We start from the raw sequence: 26,881 nt of genomic DNA, 5'->3' as shown, positions 1-26,881 counted from the left end.
AACTTGAGTATGTTTTCGTTTTGGTTAATAAACAAATGTTTCATATGAACATTAACTTGATCATTTGTGTCTATCTAGTTAGTGTCTGATTCACTGGAGTAAAAGGTGCAATCTCCACCCATCATTCCTATTAACAGAGTCAGCTCCTCCTGGCAGTTTGGTGGTTGTTGTTTTGTTTGATTTCAAATTTTGTTTGTTTAATATGGCAAGTTTTCTTTGCAATGTGAGTAATCAGCGTTAGATATATATGGATAGAATCCTTTATCAAACCATAAATTGGAATATCTATGGCTTCATGTGCTAATTGTTATTCTATTATGGTAAGGAATATAAAATTTTATTCATCTCTCAAAACGTGGTTTTCTTTTTTCTTTTCTTTTCTTTTTCTTTTTTTTTTTTTTGTCTGTTTCAGCCTCATGTAACCTTTATTTTAACTTATTTTCCATCAGGATTTTGACCTGCATTCTTATATTGCTCTTTCTGTTATCTTTATAGCAATAACACTCTCAAGAGGCCTCATGGTAGTATTTATTTTTGGCATTATGGGAATCAATTCTTTACCATGAGAAAGATAATGTTTTAGTGTCCCATACCTGAACTGAGTATCCAGGAGGTGTAGAGAAGAAGGTTGAATTCCAGACTAGCTACATAGTAAGACTTTGTCTTAAGAAACAAACAAACAAAGTGTTAAGAATGTCAGAGCTGGAGAAAGGGAGCTGTGGGGGCATAGAGTGGAAAACTTTCTTCCAGGCACACATGGCCGTTGCATTTTCACTCTTGAACTTAAAAGATCTGTATAAGATTGGACTTGTTGATACCCTGCCATGATTGGAGCGGGCCTTATGGGACCCCACCCCTACCTGAAGATTTACACTTGGTTGATAGAGGGGGAGGAGACATTTTCTTCAGTCATAGATCCAGTGGAGAGGTGCCACGGCTCCCATAAGCAAATCCTCACCTTCACTCTTGAAAGTGACTTCCTTGAAACTTATTGGACCACCAAAGGGCTGAGGGAGACAAAGTAGAAGGGGGCTAGTTGGAAAAAGGTTATATTGAATATGATAAAATACAGTGTGTATATTCATCAAAATGTCATAATGAACCATTATATATAATGAATATATGCTATTACATTGTTTAAATGAAAAAAAGAAATTGTTATGTATTAATCTTTATTACATTGATATTTTGTATTTTGGGAAAGGCAGTGTTTGTTTATAGTGAGACAGAATAAAGCTTACTTTAGGAAATATAAAAATGTAGTGTTGTGTGTCTGTTTTCCCAGTTTGGGACTCTGTCAAAGAGAGGAAAGCACTGATTTCAGGCCTTTGCTTTGTCCACACTTATTTACCTGTTGCTGTCCTTACTATTTAAAAATAGGATTTTACTTTTGACATTTAAACATATTCCTAACCTGTACAGTTCAGTAAGTAAGTGATACCCTTTGGTAAATACCAGTCGTCAATGATACACAGGGTGCTGGCCTGTTTGTGGTGTTTCTTCTTCCCCGCTAACTTGTGGATCCTTTAGTCTTCATAGCCCAGGGGAAGTGGCCTTAGGACTTAGGAAATCGTATGTTGTACGTTTGCTTTAAGTTTTCTTGTTTAGTTGAGTTTAACAAAAATACTATAGTAATGTTTTCAGGTTGAGCCTTTCTTCTCCCCTGTTGTTTCTAATAAGATTTGTATCATATATTGACATTAACCATCATAAGTCCAAACCTTTAATGCTCTGCCTAGTTGAATACTTTCTTCAAAGCCATAAAGACAGCTTCGTGCCGTATGGATTTCTACTTGGCGTGAGTGACATGGAGAGGTTTGATGGCTTCCAAGGTTTTATGCTAACGCTAAGTTTAGAAACAATAAAACTGTCAAAAATAGGATGAAGAAACCAAGAGAAAGGACGGATTGTGCATTCATGCTTTGTCTGTCTTTTTTTTTTTGTTTTTTGGTTTGGTAGTCAAGTCAACAGTGTTGATGTATCAGAGTCCGACGACAGGTCTGTTTCCCACTAAAACATGTGGGGGTGACCAGAAGTCCAAAGTCCATGAGAGTCTGTACTGCGCTGCAGGTGCCTGGGCGTTGGCTCTCGCATACAGGTGAGCGGGCGTTCACTCTCACAGTAACCCCAAGTGGGCTAGTCTGAGAGAATTGATGCATTAAAAGAACACTATGACGTATATTTTGGAGATCATTTGATAACTCCAAATGTTATCTCAAGCATCTTGAATGTTGTTAATGGTGCTTAAGGTTATATAAGAGAATGGCCCCTTTTTTTTCCCTTCTCTAGAGATACTTCTACTGTGTGTAGGGTAAATACTCTTGATGTTTGTAGCTTTCAAATAGTGAAACAAAATTATACTTAGCTATGGAATATAAGACAAGATAATGCTAATAACCAGTAAATCTAGGTAAATGATAAATGGTTTATTCATTGCAATATTACTTTAACTTTTTTGCACATTTGTAAGTTTTAAAACAACAGAGGGGCAGAAAATTGCTTTTAAAAGTATATGCAACAGAGGGGCTACGTCAGACGCTGCTAATTTTCCCCAAAGACCTCAGGAGAGAATTGAGTCTTACTTAGATGGTCACGTGATCCATACAGACATCAGGGAAATGGATAGAGTGCAGAACACATGCATGATGTGTTTATTTTCATGCCTATATTAAGTAGGTTCAGTGATGTGACAATGGTGAGTGATTACTTTTTCTGACATTCAGCACCCTATGTGTATGAGATCTACAGAAATGATATTTTGTATCTTTTATTCAAGTAGGCATGGGCTAGGTTTTATCACGTGGTAGTGATCTGCAGATGTTTAGTTAAATGAAACAATGAGCATGCATTCTTGTTTGTTTTTTGTTTTTTGTTTTAGCGAAAAGCCTTTTCTTTTTGCTCAGAAAGAACATCTTCATCTAGTTTAATGGTTAGATTTCAGCTGTTATTTTTTTAAAAGCAAGAGAAGTAAAATATGACCAAGTGATTTTCAAGCTACAGCCTGAGAATATGAAACTTTATTCCAGTATATGCCGTGTGTGTCATTGGATGTGCGCTTAGCTGAGGGCATCTTTTAGGACCAACGCATCCCCTGGGGCACAGCAAGGAAAGCATGTGCCTACCTTAAGTTTTGCTTCTTTGAATCCCTTTGGGAATTACAGATCATAAAGAGACAGGCTATTTGCATTTTGTAACAGTGAATTTAAAATACTTGTGGGTGATTTTTTTTTCTAAACTAGAAATAAGGTTTACATTTTAGCTAGGTCTAGAAAAATTCATTTAAAAAATTGACTTCCATAAAGCAAGGAAAAAGCTGCACAAGTTTTACCATGGGTTTTTTTTTAATTGCAGTATTTCCACATCTGCTGAGAAGATGAAATTTCACTTGACAGAATTAGTAGATGTCACCAGAACACAGGATTAGCCAGTTAGTTAAATACTTAATTATCAAAAGCTCTACTCCCTTTTCAAATGCAATTCCAATTTGTTTCCTGAGTTATCTCTCTCACCCAGGCGCATTGATGATGACAAGGGAAGGACCCACGAGCTGGAGCATTCTGCCATAAAGTGCATGAGAGGAATTCTCTACTGCTATATGCGTCAGGCTGATAAGGTAAAGCACGTAGACTGGAATTCGCATATCGTTCTAAAGGATTAATTTAACCAGCACTGCAATAGCATCTTCTGAAGAATGTACTTTGAGAAAGGTACAGCCACATCCCAGGGCAGCCCTGTAGTTTAAATCGGCCTCCTTCTCCCAGCCCGCGCCTTTGACGTGGGGAAACTGGCATAACACCTGCAGTGAGAGAGGACTAGAACCTGTTGTTTAGACTTGAATTTTTATGTTCTCAGTCTGTTGGTTCTTTGATAAAGATCCAGATTCTCAGGAATTTAACAAATATTCATATTTCTAAAACTTACTGTTTAAAGAACATCCTTGTCAGCATTAAATTTGGATGTGTGAATTGCTCTGGCAAAAGGGAGTTTTAAAAGCATAACGTTTCATTCAGGTGCATGCAAGGAGGCCAGGAACTACAGCTTTAAAAAGCAGAGCCTTATAATGTTGTATGGACGTGAAAGAAACAATACACCCAGCGTGGTTTGTAAACTGTGAGGTTCTGGACAAATGTAATCCACTGTTCCTGTTCCCTTCACGCACCCACCGTGTTGAGTCCCTAAGTCCTCACACCATGTTCACATGTGTACTTCAGTGTGCCACGGCTCCCTAAGAGGACATCAAGTGTAGTGATTCTCACAGGACTCAGGAGGTCATCGTTTGTGACTCATTACAGCCAAAGGAAACAGTGTGGTGGAGCAGAGCGGTACCTGGTGGTGTGTGGGAAACGAGCTCCCGCCTCTCAGAGCCGCACATGTAAGATGTTGTATGCCAAGGTAGCTCATTGGAGCTCATTTTTTTCCTCAACATTTTTATTGGTGTAGATACCCTCTCCTTAACACCCAAACTCCAGACTCCCAAGAGAAAACTGGGTGTAGTCTAAATCATGCCATTTTTCAACATACAAGCCACTCTTACGAGAGAATAGTGGAAACCCTCCCAAAATGCAAGGTAGCAGCACATGGGGCTAAGGGTTCCACTTGTAAATGTTCTGTCCTTAGGCTGCAGCTGCAGGCTTACCATAGTAACTCTTTTCAGGACAATCTCCACTGGTCCGCCAGGCTTAAGGCTTCCCATCCCTTTAGACTATGCCCTTCAGATGTGACCAGCTTCTCCACGTGAGCAAAGCAGCACAGCAGGAATAGCTTAGTGGTTTGTATGTCACAGCAACGGGGATATATTGTTTCAACTTCTACTTGAAAATAGTTTTCAAATGTTTCTAAGATCTAGCTTTGAGGTTATAACTTTAAGGAATATTATATTTTGCCAACAGAGTGTGGCAGCATCATTAGTTGGCAGAAAACGTGTACTTAATACGAGCTGAAAGGGAGGCATCCAACAAAGGCATCACTTGTCTACTGAGATCTGATTTTGCAGAAAATTGTTGGAAAGACTGTTTAGATGCTAAAAGAAAAGTTGTATGTTATAGTTTGGATTGCTGGAATTAAACTACTGTGGCATACATACACATATACATATATATGTGTGATATAATTATGGTTAATATTTTTCAAAGTGTGATAGCACTTTTCACTCCCTAAGTCCACTTTCATGAACGCCAAGTGTCTTTATAAGGTCAACCCTTCTCTTTAGGAAGTATTGTAAGAGTCATGAGTTCCATGTGCTTATATACAAGCTGACAGGCATACATTAGAATTATCAAATGCAAGGCAGTGATATGATAATATAAAGTTCTCTTTTTGGCGTGATTAGCCAGTAGGTAATGGCCCTTTTTGCATATTAATCACTTTTACCAAATAGTTACCATGATTATGGTTTTTAACGTAGAGCATGGGTATAACTTAAACTGCTCAGTTATAAAAAATTAACATCCCTCAAATTATAAAGAATTGACCTAATTTCTGTTCATTCTTATTAATTCATTAATAATAATTCTATTATTAGTGTCAACAATTAAAATAAATGATGAGTTGAATAATTTTGGGTTCATATCTTGCTAAAATTTCTTCTATGCAGGAGACATACACAGTATCCACTACTTTTTCTGGAGTCGTAATGACAGACTGAACCACTCCATTGGTGTTTACTCTGGGAAACCATTGGGTTCATTAGGTGAACTTACAGAGCAGTGGGTGAGGGCTTACAGATAAGGCTCTCTGTGGCCTTAAAGCCTGCACCAACATGGATGATAACTCTCCCATGGCCACATAGGTAGAACCATTCCCTAGTCCTTGAAAGCCTGTGCGTTCTAGCTCCATTTGCAGTCAGGGTAGAATTCAGACCCCTGGCTGGTATGGGGCAGGCATTAGATGCGTAGGCAAAGATCCCATGACTCTCCTGTACCTACTTCAGTGAGGGACTGTCACCAGTCCACAGGGCCAGCTCTGGTGATCTTTTGTAATCCAGTATAGCTAAACTTACGTAGATGATAGCTCAGAGAACGGGCCTGTACAGCACTGTTTATACCACAGACGTGTGGTATAGAGTTTCAAGTATTTTTATTGTCATAGCCTTTCTTGGTACCTGTATCTTTTGGGGCAGGAAAGTGGAACATCTCACTATAACCCCATGGGGTATGAGGGACTGATTCAGAGACTGAGCATCATACTGAGATCAATGTCCCTTACCGTATGTTGCATGAACTTCTGCTGGAGAAATGTGAGCATACATCTTCTCCCCCAGAAACCACAGAACAAAGTGTAGTTCTACCTAGTCCAACTCTACAAACCCATGGCTTTACTGCGCTTGATCCCACGGATGAAGGGTGCAGCATCAGTGACTCCAAAGGAAATCCCAGTTCAGCTTGGATGACAGCTTCCCTATGGCTGCAGAGACGGAACTACTCTTTAGCTAACCTCCCACACTCTATGTACTGCACCATCAGCTTAGGCCGCAGACCATATACAGAAGAGACACACTCACATACAGCTGTCACTTGGATGGAGTGACAGAGATCTTCCTGGGGGCGTCGAATAACCCTGTTCCCAAGAGGGAAAGGTGACAGGCTGGATTTTGAATCTTTTTTAGTTTGGTTTTTGTTGTTGTTGTTGTTGTTGTTGTTTTGAGGCAGTGTTTCTCTGTGTAACAGCCCTGGGTGTCCTGGACTCACTCTGTAGACCAGGCTGGCCTCGAACTCACACGCTGCCTCCTGAAGCACTGGGATTAGAGGTGTGGGCTGCCGAGGCCAGCAACAGGCTGCATCTTTAGGGTCTATTCTAGGTGGCCACAGCCAATCCGATGAAGTTAGTTGTTTCAGCTTTATGTGTGTTTCTGTGGTAAAATATCCCGAAAAAAGCCACTTGATGGAGAAAAGTGTTTATTTGGCTGTCAGTTTCAAATTATAGTCTCTCATTTTGGGAACATCAAGGCAGGAAGTCAAGCAACAAGTCAAACGACGCCCACAGTCAAGAGCAAAGCAAATAAGCACACCCTGGCCTGTGCTCCCACACAGCTAGCTCTCTCCTCTCCTGCTCTCCAGACCCCTGGCCTACAGTATAGTGCTGCTCGCAATGTGCTGAGCCCTCCCACTACAGAAGCTCACACAGGCCAGCCCGATCTAGAGAATAGAAGAGCCTAGAGTTTCTTTTCAGTTTGAAATCAGCACAGTGGTATCAGTATGAGAAAAGTAATCTAAACCCCCATACCTCATATTATTCCTCTTCCTGCTGGATAAGCCATTTTCTTTAAGAGTCTGTGGCAGTACAAGTGTTGTTTTATTGCACATGTGTGCCAGAACACATGTGTGGAGGTCAGAGGACAACTTGAAGAAGTCCGAACTTTCCAGCAAATGGTCCTAGGAATGGAACTCAGGTTGCTTAGCAAAAGCACTTTTATCTGCTGAGTTATCTCACTTGCCCGTCACCGTGCCGTGTGCGCGTGTGCATGTGTGTGTGTGTGTGTGTGTGTGTGTGTGTGTGTGTGTGTGATGTGCATGTACCCTGATGTGTGTGTAGAGGGTTGAAGACACCTGACCGGAATTGGTTCTCACCTTGTATCATGATTCAGCACCTGGCGTGGTGGCAGTCTCATCCTAGGCCTTTAAAGGGCAAAGTTATTATCTTTTCAATTTTTTTTTTAACCACTAAAGCAAAGCACATTTGTAGTGTGAATTTATTGTTTGTCCTCAAGCCTTATGTTCTTCTTCTGAAATAAATTTATAATCTAGAAAGTCTAAGCTTTCCTTCTTTCAGTGATTCGGTGTGTGTGCAATGTGCTTCCTGGCGTTTCTGTAAGAACACTAGCTAAAGACACTTCACGTTTATTAGGAAGTTGAAATGAGTGCAAGGACTTGTCTTTGACTTGGAGGACCTAAAACAGTATCATTTTGTGTTTTATTATCTTGTCTGGGCTATTGTTTATTAATGTCTTACTTCCTTACATTCTGTTTTCTGTTGTCCTGGTTAGTCTTATGTCAGCTTGCCACAAGTAGCGTCATTTGGGAAAAGGAAACAGGACTGAAGAAGTGCCCCCACCAGATTGGCTATAGGCATCCTTGTAGCTAGTGAGCTGAACCCTTTGTGTGTGTGGGTACCATCCTTGACTGGTGGTCCAGGGTTCTATGAGAAAACAGGCTGAGCAAGCCACAGGGGGCAAGTGAAGAAGCAGCACTTTGCCAAGGCCTCTGCACCAGCTCCTGCATCCAGGTTCCTGCTGGGACTTCCCTTTGACTGTGATGTGGACGTGTAAATGAATAAACCCTCTGCTCCCCAGGTGCTTTTGGTCATGTCAGCTGGGACAGCTCTCTTCCATCACTCTGTGGAGGACATGGAGTTAAGGAAGTCAAGCTCCTGCCTTGTGCTCTCTTCATTTAAAGGGCTGCTGAGTAGTTTCTGATCAATGAGAAACCACTGACAGCTTGTGAAATTTGTTCTTCCAGAACACTTACAAGGATGGGGTGATCATTTTCCTCCAGATGCGTCTTTTAGGGCTGTAAATTAAGAATGGATGCAGACTAAGCATCCCAAACACGCTAATTACTCACAATGCAAGTAAAGTAAAATTCTGATAGATGTTTAGAAAAATTTGCTCTAATTGTTTTCTTGATCTTGGCAAATGCTAGGTAGCCTACAAAATACTAATTAATGTAGTTTGTTTCTTGACTGTTTCCAAGAGTACATTTTGTTTGAAGCTGACATACAGCATACCCCATTAATTTTCAAAGCATACAGAATTTGAACCTTTTTTTCCTCCCGAAATCTTAAATTACTTGTCTTTTAGCAGCTTTGAAATTCAAAGCCATTATATAACTCCCTGTGTGAACATCTTTAATCATGTAGCCGTTGGTTTTCCCCTGACACAGTGGTTAGAAATAAACTCCCCTGCTGGGTTCTCGCATGTCTTGAAGACAGATGACAAGCATCATCTTGTCAGCTGCAGCAGTGACTTCATTAACCTGACAAAGCCTCATCCTGTTAGATCCCTATTAAAGGGGTGTATTGGTTAGTTCTTGTCCGCTTGACACAGACAGTTACTTGGAAGGAGGGAGCCTCTGTGGAGGAATTGAATTGCATCCATCATTTGGCCTGTGCCTAATGATTAATGTGGTAGGGCCCAGCCCACTGTGGGTGGCGCCACACCTAGGAACGCTGTCTTTGGCTGTGTAAGAAGGCAAGCTGAGCATGCAGTGCAAAGCTAGCTGGTGACCGGCTATGCCTCTGTTTATGGCATCTGCTTTCTTTTTGGCTTCTTGTTTCCTGTTGGAACTCCTGTCCAGACTTCCCTCCATGATGCACTGCAACCTGTAAGCTAATTAACCCACCCAGAGTAACAGAAGAGCAAACTGGGTCAGAAATTAGGTGCCAGGAGGTGGGTTACTGATGGGCAGGCCTGGCCATGTTTTGAGAGAGGACTGTGGAAGTGTGTGGAGCTTTTGGCTGGGGAAGCCATTGAGTACCCAGGGCTCAATAGGCTGTTCTTTGAGGGATGGAGGGAAGATCCTGAGAGAGGTGAGACCTGGAAGTCTGGCCTGTGAAGTCTCACGGAGAAGTCGGAGGGCTGTTCCTGTGCTATATGTGAATTGAGCGTCTGGGAAAGAGAGGCACGGGATGCTGTATGAGGCCAATAGATGCCGGCCACAGGGCCTGAGAGCTCAGCTGTGACTGACATAAGACTAGCATCACTGAGGGAAAAACCGAGAAGTATTTCCTCAGGGTTTGGAACACAGAGAGCTAGGACAGTAGGGGCGTGGATTTTGTTTTAGTTCGGCCATATTTTTGATTAGGAGTCTAGAATAATCTTCATTTCTTTGAAATAATAATCATGGCAGTACAAAAGGAGTGACTTTTGATTGTGCAGTCCCAGGCTATTGCTTCTATTCTGTGGAAACAGGATGTCCCCCTTCTCTCAGGCCCTCATTTACTTTATAAGTGGAAAACAGACATTCCCAATTCTCTCATTTTGTTGTTGTTTTTAATAGACTATTTCTTGTTCCTTGACAATTTTGTACATACAATGTTCTAATCATCTTTTCCCCAATATGTTCACCCCCATTTCATGTCTCCTACTTGAAAAATTAGTTATTTTATGAGTATGGGTGTTTTTTGTTTTGTTTTGTTGTGTGTGTGTGTGTGTGTGTGTGTGTGTGTGTGTGTGTATTTGTGTACTACATGTGTGCCTAGTGCTCTTGGAGGCCGGAAAAGAGTGTTGGATCCCATGTGTTGGGTTTTCATGTTTGTTTGTTTGTTTTTTGTAAACCCTGAGCCCAGTTGGAATTTTGACTGCTTTGTTGTCTTGCTCTTATGAGGGTAATTGTAGTTGCAGAGAATTCATAATAGCAGTGACCATGTCATGACCAAAAAATTGAATGTTATAGCATATCCTTCTGATATCTTGCTGATAGGTACTGGCTTTGATTTTGTTGACTTTAGTCATGTTCGTGCAGGGCCATGAGGTCAAGTCTCTCAGGCATGATAGAAATGGTCTGTGTCCATATTGAGCACATACAGTTGCCTCATGTGGCTGTGGACCAATTGAAATATGGCCAGAAATTTTATTTCTTAACTGAATGTGTAAGCTTATGCAATTTTAAGTCGTTGTAATTTGATTAGTCACTTGTACAACTTTGCTACCATTTTGGACAACATAGCTCCTAGAGTGAACTAAGGAGAAGCTTTCTTTGTTCACATTGCTTCAAATACTAAATGCATAGATGCTTCACACCAAGTGAACCTTCATTTTGAGATATCCAGCATTCTTCTGTTTGACTCAGTTCTGAGAGCAACTACCTGGACTTAGTGTAGATTCCAGAGCCTGAAGGCTCAGTACTCTAAAACTGCCTCTGATTTCAGAGAGCACTGGTATAAGGTACCTTACCAGGTCTGGGTCAAGCAAGGTGTGCCAGTAAGAGATCACACCATACAATAGATCTAATGTAAGAGGTTATTCGGATTGTGGGGGCAGCAAAAGCCATCTTGGAGTAGGGACATGAGAAAGAGACAGACAGACAGACAGACAGACAGACAAACAGACCATGAAACAGAGAGAAGGAGAGAGAGGGCTATGATGCCAAGAGGAACCTTTTAAGGGGCCTGTGTGGTCATAGGGATGGGGGAATGCACCACACCTCGCCATGGTGCGTGAAGACTTAAGCTGCTGCTGCTGCTGAGCTCCTGAAGGCAGGCTGGGAGAGCGCCTGATTTAAAATAACTAGCAAGTAGTGGCCCGGGTTACCCACATGTCTGACTTCACTAAGAATTTGAGTCCCATGAGTTTTCTTTAGGCCAGCAGTTCATTTTAATAGCTCAGGGGATACAGAGAAACACTTCACTTACTATCATTTATTATATCAGAGATCATAAGGGATACAAATGAGTAGATAAAGGAGAACATATTGGCAAGATGCCAAAGGGTTCTGGGTACTGAGCTTCTCTCCCTGGGGACTGTGAGGCTGTATTACTTCCTGGCATGTGGTGTGTTCCCTAACATGGAAGTTATCCAAATACCATCATCTAGGGTTTTTCTAGATGGCACAAGTATACACACCTACAAATAAACAAGTATACACACTCACACATACACACATGCATATGCACACACACACACACACACATACGATAAAGAAATGAAATGTTAAAAAAAAATAACCAATCAAGTAATGTGCAAATCATTGCAGCAAATGGTTGCTGTCATGCTTACACGCCCCCTGCTGTGTTTGAATTCAGTGCGGAAACTATCCTTTGACTTTTGTGTTCCGTCCAAGAAGTTAGTTGTCATGAGCTTTATCAATCATGTTTCCTTACAAAGGGTGGTATCTCTACTCTGTCCATTCCCAGCCTGTATGCTTTAGCTTTCCGTAACAGTCTTCACTTTAGATGAGTATGTGAGTAACCGCCATCCGTATCTACTTGATTCTAGGTCCAGCAGTTTAAGCAAGATCCGCGGCCCACCACGTGCCTTCACTCCGTCTTCAATGTGCACACAGGGGACGAGGTGCTTCCCTATGAAGAATATGGCCATCTTCAGGTAAAGAAAAATTAAAGACTGACTTCTCTGCTGTTTACATTCCATGTCGTGGCATAGTCGCGGCTGCTTATACCTTTTAAAAGCAAATTTCATAACTTACTTTAAAATAGGAGTGTGAGGAACCCTGAGATGGGAAAGCGCACTGGCAACCGGCAAGGCTGAGGAAATGACCGTCATGGGGTAGTGAGTGGACCAAGTGCATGGCCTCGTCAGATAGGTTATTTTCTCTTTTAGAAGGCGACACCCACTCTTCCCTCAGTAATTAAAGTTGTTTGCGTATTTAAAAGAATTTCTACGCATGGAAATAAAAGGCGGTGAACAGGAGTATAACAGTTATTCACAAGTTTTTTGTTGTTGTTGTTAGACTACAGATCATGTTTTAATATATCATCCAACAGTAAGGCTAAACACTTTTGTGCAAGCATCACCAACATTTTTTGAGACATACCAATTTTGTGTTTTGTTACATTCTATATCAATGCTAAGAATGTACCATACACTGTTTTTTTTTTCCCTCTACCACCCCCACATTTGTGTATTTTCATCTGGATATCCTGTGGCTTGCTTGTAAGATATAAATGTTATATGTACTATTTATTCGTAACAGGGTTTCTTTTTGTTTGACCTGTGTGTTTTGCTAGTTTGGAATGAGGTACTTATTGATCATATATTCCTTACTATATATATTCCTTCCTGTATGTGTACATGTGCCCTTGGGTGTGCATATACACTTACGTGTGTGTGTGTGTGTGTGTGTGTACATGAGTGCATATCGAGACCAGGAGACAAACACCAGTGCAGTTACTTGGACATGTCCAACTTATTTTGAGATAGGATCTCTAGTTGGTGAGCCCCAGGCATCTGTCTGTTTTTTGCCCACCCAACAGTGGGATAACAAGAGACTTCCCCGACACGCAGCACGGCTTCTGGAGGGCATCACATCCTCGCACATGGCCAGCACTTTGCTGAACTCTCTCTCCAGCTGGAGTTTCTCCTTTTTATTGTTTCTCCTTTTTATTGTTCTCCAGCCTGTTGTAAATATTTTACTGAATTAATGAATCGGCTCAGTGCATTGTATTATTTCTTCTTAGAAGGTAGAAACTTACCTTCAGAAATGAAAGCTTGTTTATAAAAGTCAAAAAGACCCCACACTCTAGTATGTTGTCTCCAAACGCAGAGAGTACTTAGCCCTGTTTCTACATAACAAAAACTTACGCTTTATATAGATGATTTAAATCAAAATAAAAAGTGTATACCCTTAACTTTCCTTTAAACAAATAAACTTTGGTTAATGAAATGGCTTGGTGGTAAAGTGCCACCCAACCCGAAGACCTGGGGAGGAAATGACTCCAGAAATCTGGCCTCTGACCTCCACTCACATAGTGAGTGCTCATAGGCAAGGAGCTAGACTGTAATAAAGTTGAAATCCTTAGGATTACTAAATTCATAAAAAAGCCTGAAAGTCTCAAAGAGCTTACATCCAACAGAAGGTTCGCAGTCTCCTGGCATAATTTTTGCTTAAATTTTATTCATTTAATCGAAGTTTTATTGACAGATAATTCGTATGCCATATAGTTTATCTATTTGTGGTGTACCATTCTGTGTTTTTTAGTATATTCTGAGTTGTACAACAATTACCATATTCAATTTTAGGGCATTTCTTTACCTTCAAACTCTAAGCAAAATCAGCTACTCTGCATTTTTCTAAAGTTTCCTAAGCGACCTGTATTTCACTTTATGCCTCTAGAATGCCTATTCTTCAAGTTTCAAGTTTCAATGCAATCATATAAGATCGTGTGTTTGGGATCGTTTGTTGCTGCCTTCTTTCATTGCCAAGGATATCCTACCAAATGGTCTTGGGGTTGAGTTGCTGATAGGGAGGGAGTGGAAGGCTGGACCTGCGTATGTGCTTGAGACCAGGTGTGTTCAGGGTTGTTTGTCTACACGTCATGTTTGGGGAAATGGCTCATGCAACTTTTTAAAACCTTCTTTTTGAGAAATAAGGTCTCAGAATCGTTCACACTGGGTACAGCTCACTGTGTTGACTAAACAGCCTTCCAAGTGGTGGGATTGCAGGCGTGAGCTCACACCTGGCTGGTGGTGTGACTATTGATGCTGAGTCCCGCAGCAGCCTGTCTGCAAGGAACGGCCGTAGGGAAGCGCCCTCAAACTCTGGAAGGACGCTTCTCACTGAGAGCAGGAAGGGGTGCGTGATTTGGGAGCCCCGGAACCCTAAAACCTGAGAACCCAGAATCTAACAGTAAAGCCAGAAGATGAGTCTCCTAGCTCTGGGAGAGAAAACAAGAATTTGCCCTTCCTCTGCCTTTCTGTTGCACATCGAGGGACAGTGTTTCCCTAGCTATCCCGGTGTCCTTGTGTCTAGTCAGGGTGACATTGAAAATTAATCATCATTGAAGATGTGTCCATATTGGAGACTGTATTTTCCTGTTTTTTTTTTATATGAGACATTTATATTCTATTTCTATGGTTGTATTAGGAAGCATTGGTTTTTGTTTAAGTCATATAAACCATGTATTTAATAGACTAATAGTTTCATTTGTTCTTAATACTTTTTCCTAATTAGTTTTAAATTATACAGCATCTCAGTGATTAAAGGTAACACATTCCTTTGTCTCCATAAATTCTGTTTTGTCTGAATGAGGCTGTTTTTGAGATGCTCTCCTCATTGTTTATCCTGTGGTGGTGGAGGTGTGATGTCTTGCTTTTCAAATAGCTTTCTCATTTACATATATTTCAAATGGATGGCACTATATTAGTTCCTCTGGGGCAAAATTATTCCGAAAAGAAGTACTTTAGACTCTGACTTGGAAAATTGAAGGGAACAAATGTTATAGAAACCATGCTAAGAATTCTCCTTATAGCCTTCTCAGACCCAGTCATGTGTTAACCTGTGTGACTCTGATGGCCCAGGGTTAAGAAGGAAGGGTCAAATATTCCAGGGGGCATGGTCCCCTGGATGGGGAGACCTGGTGGCACTCAGAGGAAGGATAGCAGGCTACCAAGAAGAGACTTGATACCCTATGAGCATATAAAGGGGGAGGAAGTCCCCCTCAGTCACAGTCATAGGGGAGGGGAGTAAGGGGAAAATGGGAGGGAGGGAGGAATGGGAGGATACAAGGGATGGGATAACCATTGAGATGTAATAAGAATAAATTAATAAAATAAAATTTAAAAAAAGAAATTAAAAAAAAAAAGAAGGAAGGGAGTGTTGACCCAGGATACCTCAAACATGAGAACAGTAGGAGTTGGCCACCTCTCCCTCCAACCTGGCATACTAAGCTGGGTCCCTCACCATCATTCCTACTAAGAATTTATTACCCTTCACTCCTTGTTTGACCTTAAAAGGTGCCCCCCTGCTCCTGCCCCTGCCCCTACTGCCCCTGAACATGCAGATGAAGCATCTACTAGCACCCCTGCTCTGGTCAGTGGTACACACCCATACAAACATTGCACCCCAGCTCCTGGCCACCTCCCCAGGGGCATAAGCAATAAACCAAACCATTTCTCTGAAGCTGTTTCTGGGTGTGTTGCTTGACTGTGCTCAGCACTCAGCACTGACTGAGACTCTGTCCTGCACTCACCCTTGCTTGCCTGGCTAGGCTTCCCTCCCTCCAGGCCAGCTCCGTGCTACCCCGAGGGGGAAGCAGACACAAGGAGACATTAACCAGCACAGTGAATTTGGAATTTTAGCACTTCATATAAAATGCTGGTTTTCTTGTTCTGGTTTAGATTCATATCTCTTTTATTTAGTGATAGAGAAGAAATTGTTTTTGTCTGGCACTATTGGAGAAAATGACAGCATATATACTTAATTTCATAGTTAATATTTGCATTCTTTCCTTTAACTTTTAAATGTTGCTGTTTGTTTTCAGATAAATACAGTGTCACTCTTTCTTCTTTACCTGGTGGAAATGATTTCTTCAGGTCTGCAGATAATCTATAACACGGATGAGGTATGGTTTCCCTAAATGTTCTGCTATTGAACTACATTTAGGGGATATCTGATTTTTCTTTCTAAAAATGTACTTTTAGTTTGATTTAAAAAAAAAAGAGCATGTTTTTAATTTATATAGGTAGATATTCGATTTTGGATCAATATGAAATTATTTTTTATTAAAATTACCTTTGTGTTAATTTTTTAATGTATGAAATAATGGGTTTCATTATAACATTATATACATACATATATATATTTGGACACATATTGTTTTACTTCTTTCATATTGCCTCAATTCTTAATGCCTTCTTATCCTTCCTCTCTCTGTCTCTTATTCCTCTTTCTTTAGACTTCCTCCGTTTTCATAGTCTATCTGTTACTTTTATGTGTCGTGTGTACATATGCATGCTGCATGCATGTGCGCGCGCGCGCACACACACACACACACACACACACACACACACACACACACACCTGCCTATCTCCCACATATGTCTTAGTTGCTGTTGCTGTGATGAAACACCGTGACTAAAAAGCAAGGCAGGAGGGCAGGGTTTATTTGACTTCCACTGGACTGTTCATCCATTGAAGGAAGTTAGGACAGGAACTCTAATAGCTCAGGAGCCTGGAGTCAGGAGCTGATGCAGAGGCCATGGAGGGGTGCTGCCTGCTGGCTTGCTCATCATGGCTTGCTCAGCCTGCCCTCCTATATGACCCAGGACCATCAGCCTAGGGTTGACCCCACCCACCATGGGCTGGCCCCTCCTCTATCAATCACTAAGAAAATGCCTTACAAGCAGATCTTATGGAGGCCTGTCTTCAGTTAAGTGTCCTCCTTCCAGACAACCCTAGTCTGTGTGTCAGGCTGATATAAGACTAGCCAGCACCTCATGAAAGGAGTCATGTGATGCTCATCTTTCTGAGTCTGGTCTGTTTGGTGTGCTGTATTGATCTCCAATTCCATTCATTTTTTTTCTACAAATGATACATGCAACTTAAACATAGATTAAAGCGGGTGACGAAACATCCGTGGATGCTCTGCCTCAGATCATCTGAATAGAAGAGTGTAACTTTCAGAGAGTTTTAGTAACAATGAGAATGGAATAGCTTTTACACATTTCCTCGGTATTTTCTCACACCATTGCTTTTTATATAAACCTTTCATCATACATTACTAGTTTTATTTGTAGGTCCTTAGTGCTTCCTTCCCTCCCCCGCAGAATATGTTCTTATTCTCATTGGGGAAACTGTAAAGCATCTGTATTTCAGAGCTGTGAAGCTTTACTTTGAAAGGCATCAGTGTGAGAGTAAACACACAGGTGCACGTGCTGACACACTTGGCCACGCGCTCTCAGCCCATCCTCTTGTTTCCTTCCTTGCTCTGCTCCCGCTCTTCCCTAGTCATCACCTTCCCACACTCACAGCTTTGTGTTGGTGTGGTTTGGCGTTGCCCAGTGCCACCTGTGTGGCCATGGGTTTGGAGTGATCAGGTGGGCTTCGTGGGTGCACAGTTGGTACGCAGCTGAAGACGACGGCTCTCCTCCTCCCACAGTCTTTCAGTAGCCAGGGCTTCCACGTGGAGGAACCTTGAGTCTCTCTCTCCAACACGGCTGACTGTTGAACCTGAAGCTGCTGTAGTTCATCAGTAAATTAGCTGTGTCTCGGGCGTGGGATTTCTCTACCTGGCTCCCTCTCTTTCTGTTCTTAAATCCTTTCCATTCCCCCTTTCACAGTGTTTGCTGAGCCTTAGACAGGGGGTATAAATGGCTTGTTGGTGGCTCCCACGCACTTCACCATTCTCTGCAAAGAGAGGATTGATGTTATCTCTGTTATCAAAAGATCAGAATGGATTTGTCTCATAGGCCCTTTGCCCTTCTGAGAAATGGATTTTTCATCAGGGTTATAGTACTATGCGTGGTTTCCATTCTAGGGAGCAGATCTGAAATATAATAGTAATAATAATAACAACAATAATAATCACAATAGCAATAATAAATAACAATTGTCCACCCCCATAAAAGTTGTGGTACTATTATCCATGTGGATGTGTCATGTCTAGCAGGTTGGTGCTGTAGTTTTTAGCATTGCTCACTGCTGGGTTAGGCCACTGATGTTTTTTCTACCCTGGCAGCTTGCACAGTACCTTCTAGAGTTTTAACAGCTAGCCATCAGGGAGGAGGCTTCCAGCTATATTCCACCTTGATTTCTCTGCATCTTGAAACTAAGGTATTTGGTGTCTTTAGCAATAGGGTCTTATCACATACCGTGGCTCCTTATCATATGCCATAGTTCTGGTGGGCAACCAAGAGAGGCAAGAGCCTGCATGGCATTGGGACCTCTGGGGCCTCCCTGACCTACAGAGGCTCTGGAGACTTTGTTTAGTGTCTCATTGCTTCCAGGAGCAGATTAGCTAGTAAGCAAGGCGTCTTCCCTGGGAAGTATTTTCATATTTTTAGAATGGTTTAGAAAATAGTGAGTTTCCATACTTTCCCATGTCCCCTTTGGTTGGTTAGCTGTCCTCCTCCCACACCTTTATTTTCCCTATGCTTCTGATCCCATTGCCTGTTTAACTCTTTCCACTCCCAATATTACCATGCTCCACTTTCATGTGACTTATATTCTAATAAGATACACATTTTTAAAAAATTTTATTAATTTATTCATATTACATCTCAATGGTTATCCCATCCCTTGTATCCTCCCTTTCCTCCCTCCCTCCCATTTTCCCCTTACTCTTCTCCCCTATGACTGTGACTGAGGGGTTCCTGCTCCCCCTGTATATGCTCATAGGGTATCAAGTCTCTTCTTGGTAGCCTGCTGTCCTTCCTCTGAGTGCCACCAGGCCTCCCCATCCAGGGGACGTGGTCAGATATGAGGCACCAGAGTACGTGTGAAAGTCAGATCTCATTCTCCACTCAACTGTGGAGAATGTCCTGTCCATTGGCTAGATCTGGGTAGGGGTTTGAGGTTTACGGCCTGTATTGTCCTTGGCTGGTGCCATAGTTTGAGTGGGACCCCTGGGCCCAAATCTGCCTATCATAATGTTCTTCTTGTAGGTTTCTAGGAGCCTCTGGATCCTTGGGACTCTAGATGAGAGAAGCATGGGAGAATGATATAAATTTTTTACCCCCAGGCCTCTTCCTAGTTATCTCTCTTCCACAACAGTCCATGTCACACAGAACTAAAGTATGAGGAAGCAGAGCAGCATTTGTCTTTCTTGGCATTCGGTTTATTTTTTTCAGCTTTTTTCCATTTACCTGAGACCTCACCACTTCATTACTCTTTGTAGCCATACCGACTTCCATTGTGTATGTATGCACACTGTCCCCTGTCCACTGATGGTAATCTAGGCTGAGTCCATGTCCTAGCTGTTATAAATAGGGAAGCACTGAACGTGGATGTGGAAGTGCCATAGTAGAATACGGGTTCCTTTTCCTGTGTAGCCTGGAGTGGTGTCGCTGGGTAAGAAACCTTATGTATTTTTCCCAAAGTGCGCTCCCTGGCTTCCATCTTCACCACAGTGTAAAGGGCGCCCTTTCCTCACTGCTCCATGAATATTTGTTCTCAGCTGTGTCGTGGTGATACCCATGTAGACTGAGCTGAGCTAGAATGCTGTGGTAGCTCTAGTCTGCAGTCCCCGGATGGCTGAGCACAGCGAGCATCTTTTAAAGTGGTTTCTAGCTGTTTGTATTTTTTTCTTTTAAGAAAGAACTCTGTTTAATTACATAGTCTACTTTTTAATTGGGTTATTTTTCTTGATATTTCATAGTTCTAGTTTCTTCTATAGTCTAAATGCTAAACCTTTGTCAGAAGCAGACCAGACAAAGATCCCCCCCCCTTTTTTTTTTTAAATCTTTTTGGGTTTTTTAGGCAGGGTGTCTCTATGTGTCCCTGACTGTGCTAGAACTCACTCTTAGACCAGGCTGGCCTTGAACTCACAGGGCTCTCCCCCTGCTGAGATTAGAGAGGTGCGCTCCATCACCATCCAGATTTCTCCCATTTTGTAGGTTGCCTCTTTACTCAATCAGTGTTTCCCTTTGTAGTTTCATGACATCCAATCTATTATCTGTTATTTTTAATACTGTTGGTACCAGACGCCTGTCTAAGAAGTTGACATATGCATATGTTGACATGTTCTCCGTAATTTTCCTTCGGCAGTTTCAGATGATCAGGTCTTGCATTGAGATCTTTGATCCATTCAAGGTTGAGTTTTGTGCAGGAAGACTGATGAGGATCTAATCTCATCACCCTACATGTACGTGCATGGTTTCTCCAGTGTCATCTGTTGAAGAGGCTGACTTTTCTCCAGTGTGACTTTTTCACAAAACCCAGCTCTTTGTAATCATTTAGACTTTTTACCCAAATCTCTTCTCTGTTCCAGTGATGTGTGTGTGTGTGTGTGTGTGTGTGTGTGTGTGTGTGTGTGTGTGCCTCTTTTGTGACTGAGCCATTTTGTCTTAATACACTGGTTCTGCACATAATTTAAGTCAGGCATGGCAACATCCCTGGAAGATTGCTTTGTTCAAGATTTTTGTTCAAGATTGCTTTGGCTATCTAGAGTCTTTCATGTTTCCATGATTTTCCTATTTCTCTGACAAAGTTTTGGAACTTGATTGGGATTATATTGAGCATGCAGGTTGCTTTTGGTGTGATGATTATTTTTAAAATATTAATTCTTCTGATTCATGATCAATGGTGTTCTTTCCATTTCTCAGCGTCGTCTTCAATTTTCATCGGAATTTTAAAAGTTTTCATTGTAGATATTGTTTATGTCCTTGGTTGGTTTTGTTCAAAGCTTTGGTAGTTTGTTTGTGCACTTATTTTTAGGCTATGGAATTATTCTTTTTTCAGTATCTTTGTCATTGATCAAGCTAATGATTTTTTTAGGGCTAATTTTATAACTTGCTACTTTGCTGAAAGTGCTCATCAGCTCTGAGAGTTTTTTAAGTAGCACCTTTAATGTTTCGTATATAGGAACATATTATGCAAATAAGGAAACTCTGACTTCTTTTCTTATTTGCATTTCTGTCCCCATTTTTCTTGTCTTATTGCTCTAGCTAAGTCCTGAAGCACCGTATGGGATAGAGAGCGGACATCTTCATGTTCTTCCTTTATGCTCTCCATTATTGTGATGTTAGCTGTAGGCTTGTGGTATATACCCTTTATTATGTTGAAGTATCCTCCCTCTACCCTAGCCTTTCATGACTGTTTTTAATCATGAAGGAGTGTTAAACTTTGTAGATGGCTGTTTCTTTGTCTATTGAGGTGATTACGTAATTTCTGTCTTGGAATCCGTTTATATGATGATTATACTAATTTATTTGCCTATATCGAACCAAATCCTGTGTTTGTGGAATGAACCTAACTTGGTTATGTTGAATGAATATTTTGATATGATTTTGAACTTGGTTTCTAAGCATTTTTTTTTTGAGAAATTTTGTGATAATATTCGTCAGGGAAGTTCATTTATAATTTTTTTTCATTGTTTTGTCTTTTTTTGTTTTTTGTTTTTTCGAGATAGGGTTTCACTGTGTAGCCTTGACTGTGCTGGACACTCTTTGTAGGCCAGGCCGGCCTCTAACTCACAGAGATCTGCCTGCCTCAGCCTTTTGGACTGCTGGGATTATAGGCATGTGCCACCATACCCTGCTGTGTGTTTTTAAATTTGTAGCTTTGTTTTGTTTTGTTTTGTTTTTAAATATTGGTTTTGTAAAAAGATTTTGGAGTAATTCCTACCTGTTTTATTTTGTGGAATAATTTAAATAGTGTTTATTTTAGTTCTTCTTTGGTGGTCTTGTAAAACTGTACAATGAATCTCTCCACTGTTAGATGGGCTTTTTTTTGGGGGGGGAGCACTTTTTAATTACTTAAGTTTTGTTGTTGGTTATAGATTTTTGAAATTATTTCATCTTTGTCTAATTTTGATTGTTACAGATATCTAAACATCCATCCATTTATTTTTGTTTTCTAGTTTATGAAATATAAGTTCTTATGTCATTTTCTAAATTTCAGTGATATTTCTAGTGATACCCATTTTATCTTTAATTTCATTCACTTGGGTCTTCTCTTTCCATTGGTTAATTTTACTAAGGGCTTATTAAACTTATCAAGTAACCAACTCTTCATTTCATTGATTCTTTGTTGCTTATTTCTGTTTCATTAATTTGTACCCTGATCTTAATTATTTCTCCCCGTTTACTTCTTTTAGGGTCAGCTTGTTTCTTACTTTTCCAAAACCTTAAAGTAGCTCAGTACATTATTAGTTTTATTCTTTCTGACTTTTGATGTGACATTTAACGCTATATAACTTCCTCCTACCACTGCCTTCATTGTGTCCCATAGATTTGTCATGTATTTTAATTTTCATTCATTTGTAGCAATGTTTTATATTTCCTTCTTGACTTTTTTAGTGACTCCTTTTTAACAGCGTAAGGTTCAACCTTGAAGAGTTCGTATCTTCCTGATGTTTCTCTTGCCAATACCCAGCTTTATGGCCTTGTGATCAGGTAGAATACAGAATGCCACCTCAGCTCTCCTGTACTTGCTAAGGCTTGGCTTGTGTGTCAGTGTGACATCTTGTGGAGAAGGTTTCTTGTTCTCCTGACTGACCGTGTGCATTCTCCAGCACTGAGTGGAGTACTCTGTAGCTGTCTCTTAGGTCCGTTTGATTTCTAGTTTCATTTAATTCCAATATCTCTCTTTACTTTTTGTCTGGATGACTTTTCTCTTGGGAGTGCCGGGTATTGAGTTGTCTGACATAGCTGTCTTCACAAGTATCTGTGGGATTAGGTCTTTTAGTGTTTGCTTTATGAAATTTAGTTCATCTATGTTTGGTGAGTTTATACTTAAAATTTCAATGTACATCTGATGGATTGTTGCCTTAATTATAAAATGATTGTAAGTCTATTTTGTCAGATATCAGAGTAGCTACTCAAGGATCAGTGAGATGGTTCTGTGGGTAAAAGCACCTCTTGCTGTGCCGGATGACCTGTTTTTAACCCCCAGACCGAAATTGTGGAAGGAGGAGACTGACTTTCATGGCTTGTCTTATATCTTCCACTTATGTACTGTGGCCAGAACATATCTATACATGCACTAAATAATACGTTATTTAATCTTTTAATTTATTTACTCTTATTTTATATTCATTGGTCTTATGTCTGCATGCATGTTTGTGTGAGGGTGTCAAGTCCCCTGGAACTTTAGTTACAGACAGTTGTGAGCTGCCATGTGGTACTGGGAATTGAACCTGGGTCCTCTGGAAGTGTAGCCAGTGCTGCCCTTAACCACTGAGGCATATCTCCAGCTCCCATAAATAATACATTTTTGAAATAAAAGAAGTGCTAAGCTAGGTCTTTTCTATTTCTATTTGTTTATACTACCTTTTTATACCCTTCTACTGTAAGTTGGTTCTGTGTGTAATGGTAAGGTGTTTTTCTGAGTGGCAGAAAAAAAAGTATCCTGTGTTTTAATCCACTCTTCTATTCTGTATCTTTTTATTGGGGAATTGAGACAAATAATACTCAGGGTTGTTATTAACAATTCTGTTCTTGTTCCTTTGTTCATTTCTATCAGGTTTTCCTGGACTTTTTTTTTTTATTAATTGTTTTGGTATTATTTATTTTTCCCCTGTAGCTTCGTGTGTGTGTGTGTGTGTGTGTGTGTGTGTGTGTGTGTGTGTGTGTGTTTCTTTAGTCTCCAATTTATATTTAAACGTTGCTTTAATCAAATTTTATCATGGACAGTTTTGCTAGGTATAATAACCTGAGTTTCTTTAGTCTGTTTTTTTGAACCACAGAATTTTGCTAGGTATATTAATCTAAGTCATCTAATATGATCTTTTAGAAGCTGAAATTCACCCCTTTAAGCCCTTTGGCTTTAGAAAATGGACCTTGCCTTTCTTTATACAAATCTGAGTCCTTTCCTCTTGCAGCTGTCACTGTTCAAATTGCTTTTCATACTCTAGACTTATTCAATATTTATAACAGTCAAATAGGAGGTCATTTTTATGTTATAAATGACCAAAATAATGTAGAGAGTCACTAGGTGGCTTCAAAGCTGTACATGGTGTAGTGATGCTAGAATTGGAACTGAATGCTCTATCTAAAGATTTTATTCTCTATATTTATTCTCCTTATTTCATTTACATGGATATGAGATACATATGTCATATGAGAACATATTGTTGAAGCCCTGAGGTCTGCCGGTGAGACTTTTCTTTTTTTTTTTTTTTAAATCATGGAAAGTTTTGCTAGATGTTCAGATTTATTTATATATGAATGCCTATCATTCTTATATCCTTGTATGGGTCATGTAATTATTTAATAAATATCATGGAGAATTTGTCATGATATATACTGATAATACCTAATTGAGAAAATAAATGAAACAGATAACTACTATAAGTAGGATGCATTAGAACAAGCCTGTGACTGAAGAAATATTTTTATCAAAATCCTAGAAGAAATAAACAAATTATACAAGCTTGTGGAGAAGGCTCTAGGCAGAGGGACAGACTGTGACGTTTTCTACATGTGTGTTCTTGCCGTGCATTTCTATCTGGGTGGTGGTAGATGGTCAGAACAGGGTAGATCACTTCTGAGATGCCAGAGCCCATGATAAGGAGCTACCCTTTTATTCCTAGGGTGATGAGCTGCCAAGGGAATTTGGGATTGGAATATGTTTTTAAATGACCACATCATGTGTAAAGACATTGTGTAAGAGGGTGGGTTTGGAGTAAGAGGAAACAGTTCTTTTAATCACCAAGGGGAAGATGTATAGCTCAGATTTGTGTTTTAGCAAAGATACTTTATTTACTGTATAATGGATGGATGAGTAGTGGAAGAGATAGATCTAACAGTTACACCACAGCTGTGAACCTGCATAGCTGCTGGGTGTTAGCGGACATACAGAGAGTGTAGGGAGGTCAGCTTTGCAAATATTAAGTCCACGGTGTCTGTTAAACTCAGAAGGAAAGGGGCCTCTTCGTTGTCCAGCCTTGTCAGAAGTTTAGGGGAGATGGCGTGACTGGTGATGGGAATACACAGAATGTTTAAGTCATGGGACTACGTGTTACCTGAAGCACGAGTGTAACTGGAAGAGAGCTGAACCTTCCTCACGTCAGCGAGACAAGTCATGTGAATCTAGCAAAGGATGTTGAAGGGGAGAAGTTAGTAAAGGAGAGAAAATTGTAAGCTAATGGAAGGAAGTAATTTAAAATGAGGGAATAGTCACCTCTGCAGTAATATCAAGAGACCAAAGATGTGGACTGAACTTTTACCGTTATGTTAGCACCATTGTCCTTAGTGAGTAACCATACACTTCATCTCCGTGTCTGAATACTTTTAAGAGTGAATTGGGCATGGGGGAGGGGGACGTGGAGCCACTACTTATGTGAAGATAATGGACAAGATTATATATCACTGACATCATCCTTGAGGTTGTGGGTTTCAGCGAGGCCAGCATCTTTTGTGGGAGGAGGAAGGGGGAGAGACAAAATAGAAATGAAGAGCTCCTCCACAGCATTTCTGAGAAGGACCACAGTGCTGTGGCAGCAGTGGGTTAGGGATGCAGCACTGTGGCAGCAGTGGGTTAGGGATGCAGCACTGTGGCAGCAGTGGGTTAGGGATGCAGCTCAGTGGCAGCAGTGGGTTAGGGGTGCAGCTCAGTGGCAGCAGTGGGTTAGGGGTGCAGCTCAGTGGCAGCAGTGGGTTAGGGGTGCAGCTCAGTGGCAGCAGTGGGTTAGGGATGCAGCACTGTGGCAGCAATGGGTTAGGGGTGCAGCTCAGTGGCAGCAGTGGGTTAGGGATGCAGCACTGTGGCAGCAGTGAGGGATGCAGCACTGTGACAGCAGTGGGTTAGGCATACAGCACTGTGGCAGCAATGGGTTAGGGATGCAGCTCAGTGGCAGCAGTGGGTTAGGGGTGCAGCACTGTGGCAGCAGTGGGTTAGGGGTGCAGCACTGTGGCAGCAGTGGGTTAGGGATGCAGCACTGTGGCAGCAGTGGGTTAGGGATGCAGCACTGTGGCAGCAGTGGGTTAGGGATGCAGCACTGTGGCAGCAGTGGGTTAGGGATGCAGCACTGTGGCAGCAGTGGGTTAGGGATGCAGCACTGTGGCAGCAGTGAGGGATGCAGCACTGTGACAGCAGTGGGTTAGGGATGCAGCACTGTGGCAGCAGTGGGTTAGGGGTGCAGCTCAGTGGCAGCAGTGGGTTAGGGATGCAGCACTGTGACAGCAGTGGGTTAGGCATACAGCACTGTGGCAGCAGTGGGTTAGGCATACAGCACTGTGGCAGCAGTGGGTTAGGCATACAGCACTGTGGCAGCAGTGGGTTAGGCATACAGCACTGTGGCAGCAGTGGGTTAGGCATACAGCACTGTGGCAGCAGTGGGTTAGGGATGCAGCACTGTGGCAGCAGTGGGTTAGGGGTGCAGCTCAGTGGCAGCAGTGGGTTAGGGATGCAGCACTGTGATGGTCAGTGCTGTCCAGCTTCCTCAAGGCCCCAAGACCGATTCTCAACACACCTGCTGACACACATGAAGGAAACAGGAGAATGGCCAGTAGAGATCCTAGTGACGGGAGGATTTTATTTAATGTGGTGGATAAAGTAATAGGAAAGATTTAGTACAGACATAAAAATGTGATCACTTGGGACTGACAAAATTTAATTGTTTGGAGCAGAGTTCTTGAGTAGCCAGGGTAAGGTGAGACACAGTGCATAGAGAGAGGTATTACTTTTTCTTTGTAAATCTAATAGTTCAGACTGTAACATTGTAAATGCAATGAATGAGCCTTGTCTGATCTCATTTTCTTCATGAAATAGGAAACAAGGATGTCAGTTGGGTATGAAGCCCTGTAAACCACAGAGGGTGTAGCAGGATGAAA

General features: G+C 41.3%; 1 protein-coding gene across 4 annotated transcripts in view; it reads left to right on the top strand.

The window, feature by feature from the left end:
* PHKB (phosphorylase kinase regulatory subunit beta) overlaps window positions 1-26,881 on the top strand; it is a 192,936-nt gene that overhangs the window by 40,671 nt on the left and 125,384 nt on the right. For all 4 annotated transcript variants that reach the window (XM_084755999.1, XM_084756000.1, XM_084756001.1 and 1 more), the window contains 4 exons: window positions 1,960-2,098; window positions 3,514-3,613; window positions 11,930-12,037; window positions 15,931-16,011. In XM_084755999.1, coding sequence (XP_084612125.1) covers window positions 1,960-2,098; window positions 3,514-3,613; window positions 11,930-12,037; window positions 15,931-16,011 — 428 coding nt within the window. The remainder of the gene's footprint in view (window positions 1-1,959; window positions 2,099-3,513; window positions 3,614-11,929; window positions 12,038-15,930; window positions 16,012-26,881) is intronic.

The sequence above is a fragment of the Acomys minous genome (assembly GCF_964271855.1).
Source record: "Acomys minous genome assembly, chromosome: 14".
NCBI lineage: Eukaryota > Metazoa > Chordata > Mammalia > Rodentia > Muridae > Acomys > Acomys minous.
This window is presented reverse-complemented; position numbering and strand designations above follow the sequence as displayed.